At 47.8% G+C, this 3,027-nt stretch overlaps 1 protein-coding gene across 1 annotated transcript; it reads left to right on the top strand.

Moving 5' to 3' along the window:
- Nucleotides 1–342: 342 nt before the first annotated feature.
- EDB93DRAFT_1088110 (uncharacterized protein) lies at nucleotides 343–1,058 on the top strand (the record flags this gene model as incomplete). The annotated part of the gene is made up of 3 exons (XM_041446102.1): nucleotides 343–491; nucleotides 567–710; nucleotides 761–1,058. Coding segments are annotated over 3 exons (591 nt in total), but the record flags the coding sequence as incomplete, so codon positions are not given.
- Between the last annotated feature and the right edge of the window lie 1,969 nt (nucleotides 1,059–3,027).

Below are 3,027 nucleotides of genomic sequence, written 5' to 3'. Positions count from 1 at the left end.
GATTTGACTGCTAAAGCGCAGGGCTCATAACCTGTTAGAAGAACTGAGAGTTCAAAGTTAATGCACGAAGCATGTAAGACTTGTGAACTCTGCACTATGGGCGAGTCTATGTAAACAAATATAAACAATTCCTAGTATGATATGTGTCCTTGAAGTGTCTTAGAGGTCTGTCCTCAAAGTGTCCTCGAAGTCCTCGAAGTTATCTACTAATAAAGTAATGTCCTTGAAGTGTCCTCAAAGTCCTTGAAGTCTTAGAAGTCTTCGACCTATCTAGTGTGAAGTCACCACACAACTAACAGAATTTTGTTTAACTTTGGTTGCAGTACACTCATCCTTCACCGCAGGTGGCTGTATGCACTGTTTATCACAATAGATGTGAATTTCCGCCTCAAATGCAAAGTGGTCTCTTCAGATGACGTTGATCCAGGCTTGAATGCAGGTTGGGCATACTTTGTGGAGGAAACAAAGTACAAGAGTTATTTATCTGCGCGGTCAGGTGAGAAACAAGAGGTATGTGTAGTTTTGTATCTACTTGTAATGTCTGACACAAACCTTTTCTAGCGTAGCACCTGTGTTAGCCACAACACAGTTAACATGGCCGACACGAAATCAGCACGTGGCCTAGCGGCAACTGGTGTCGGTACTGTGGACTGTGCACGCCATGAGTTCAAATTGCCAACTGAGGTAGGAGATCTTCAAAAGGGTGAAAAGTAAGTTATGCTTGAATTTGTTTGGCCTGTTAATTGACAACGAACTGTAGGTACCTTAATATGGACTACTTTGTATTTTCAGCCCTGATTGGGTTTATGGTCACAACTCTCAACATCTCATATGACATCGCATACCAGTGGTCAAAGAAACTATGGACCAGGATGGACTCCATGCCAGCTCATTTGCATGTGCTGCATGATGTAATGCAGATTCGTTACTTTGTTCCCAAGTTCCACATCGGAGCTCACATCGCCGCCTGCCAGACGATGTTCTTGTGGAATTTGGCCAGGTTTGTAGGAAGGACCAATGGAGAGGCACCCGAACGCGGGTGGGCAAATATCAATTGAGTTGCCTCAAGCATGAAAGAGATGGGACCAGAGAGTCGATGTGATACGCTAGACAATCACTTCAGCGACTGGAACTGGAACTGGAAGAAAGTTACAATGTTCAGTGAGTTTTTTTTTGCTCCAACATTATCCAAAGCTCCTTGCTGAAGTGTTGAAGGTCGCACCCTGAAACGCAAGATGGAGGAGGCACTAGGCAATAGCATGGGTAACCCATGGGTTGCCACACGCTAACCCGTACTCGTACCCACCAAATACTCATACCCACCACCCAAGGGTACTGTGGGTCATGGGTTATGTGATGGGTCGAGTGGGTTTCCGTGGGTCAGTGGGTCACCCATGGGTAGCACCGCGAAATCAAGGTCACCATATGTTATAGACAGTCAGGGTAATGTACATTCAGTAAGGGTACTATATATCAAACCAGAATGGCATCCCATCCATCTTCCAGAGCCTCCTCATCACCTTCGACATCCGGTAACACTGCAACGCCAAGCACATCAGTATCTTTTACCAGTCCCATGGTGTTAGTTGTGTGGTGACTTCACACTAGATAGGTCGAAGACTTCTAAGACTTCGAAGACTTGAAGGACACTTCAAGGACATTACTATATTAGTAGATAACTTCGAGGACTTCGAGGACTTCGAGGACACTTTGAGGACAGACCTCTAAGACACTTCGAGGACACATACCATACTAGGAATTGTTTATATTTGTTTACATAGACTCGCCCATAGTGCAGAGTTCACAAGTCTTACATGCTTCGTGCATTGACTTTGAACTCTCAGGTATAGTACTTTACTTATTTACACAATAATATTCAGTGCATTGACTTTGAACTCTCAGTTCTTCTAATAGGTTATGAGCCCTGCGCTTTAGCAGTCAAATCTGTCGCTGGAGTTCACTGTCTTTGGGCCAACTTAGTGCGCATTTTCCCTCCTCTCGCATCCAGCCACTGGTACTCTCCCCACCCATTATTCCTTGCTCTCTTTGTTGAAAATCAGCAAAGACAGCCTTTCCTTTGAATTCTACCAAGCCCTTGCCCTTAATTCGTCCCACTGCTGCAAAACTGCGCCGTCTCCTTCGCCATGTCCTCAGAAGACTCCAAATCTATTCCCACTGTCACCAAACTCACTTCTACCAACTATGCTACCTGGAAGGGTGAGATGAAGGCCTATCTTCGAGTCAAGGGTCTCTGGTTGCTCGTCAATGGCATGGAGACTCGACCTACAGAGTCAGAAGCTGCAGCAAAGTGGGACACCAAGGCAGACAAGGCAGCTGGGGAGCTGTATCTGGCGTGCTCTGTAGAGCAAAGGACCCATATCGATGCTGTCCAGGACGACCCTGTCAAGATTTGGACCACCCTGGCTTCCACGCACCTCCAGAAGCGTCCTGGCGCGCGCTTCAATGCCTGGGACGACTTCTTCTCTATTAGGAAGCAGCCTGACGAGTCCTTGAGCACCCTCATTGCCAGGATCGAAGATGGCATGTCCAAAGTCCAGGAGCTTCGACCCTCAGACCCATCCAAGCCTTACACCATCAAGGAACTCGACCAAGAGCTGGTCTGCATGACCATGGTTCGTTCCCTGGGCGAGGAGTACTCCAATTTTGCGTCGTCTTTGATGCTACTCAAGTCCTTGGACAAGGAGGAACTGAAGGCAGCATTCCTGGCTGAGGAAACCCAAAGGAGGAGACGTCCTGAAGGCTCTGGGACCGATGCAGCGCTGTTTACTGCGTCTGGAGACTGTAGATGCGGCACCTCTGTCACCTGCTGGTACTGCGAGAAGCCTGGTCACTGCACCCACAAGTGCAGGAGTCTTAAAGGTGATAAGGATCGTCGCAAGACCAAAAACGATGGTCGAAAAGGTGGAAGGAGCGCTAACAAGGCTTCTGAGGCGTCCCAATCATCGTCCGCAGCGTCTACACCCTCTCCCAACACCGCTGCACCTGCCTCCAACTCGACCACTGCCC

The sequence above is a fragment of the Suillus bovinus genome (assembly GCF_016758785.1).
Source record: "Suillus bovinus strain UH-Sbo-P2 chromosome Unknown EDB93scaffold_41, whole genome shotgun sequence".
Taxonomy (NCBI): Eukaryota; Fungi; Basidiomycota; class Agaricomycetes; order Boletales; family Suillaceae; genus Suillus; species Suillus bovinus.
This window is presented reverse-complemented; position numbering and strand designations above follow the sequence as displayed.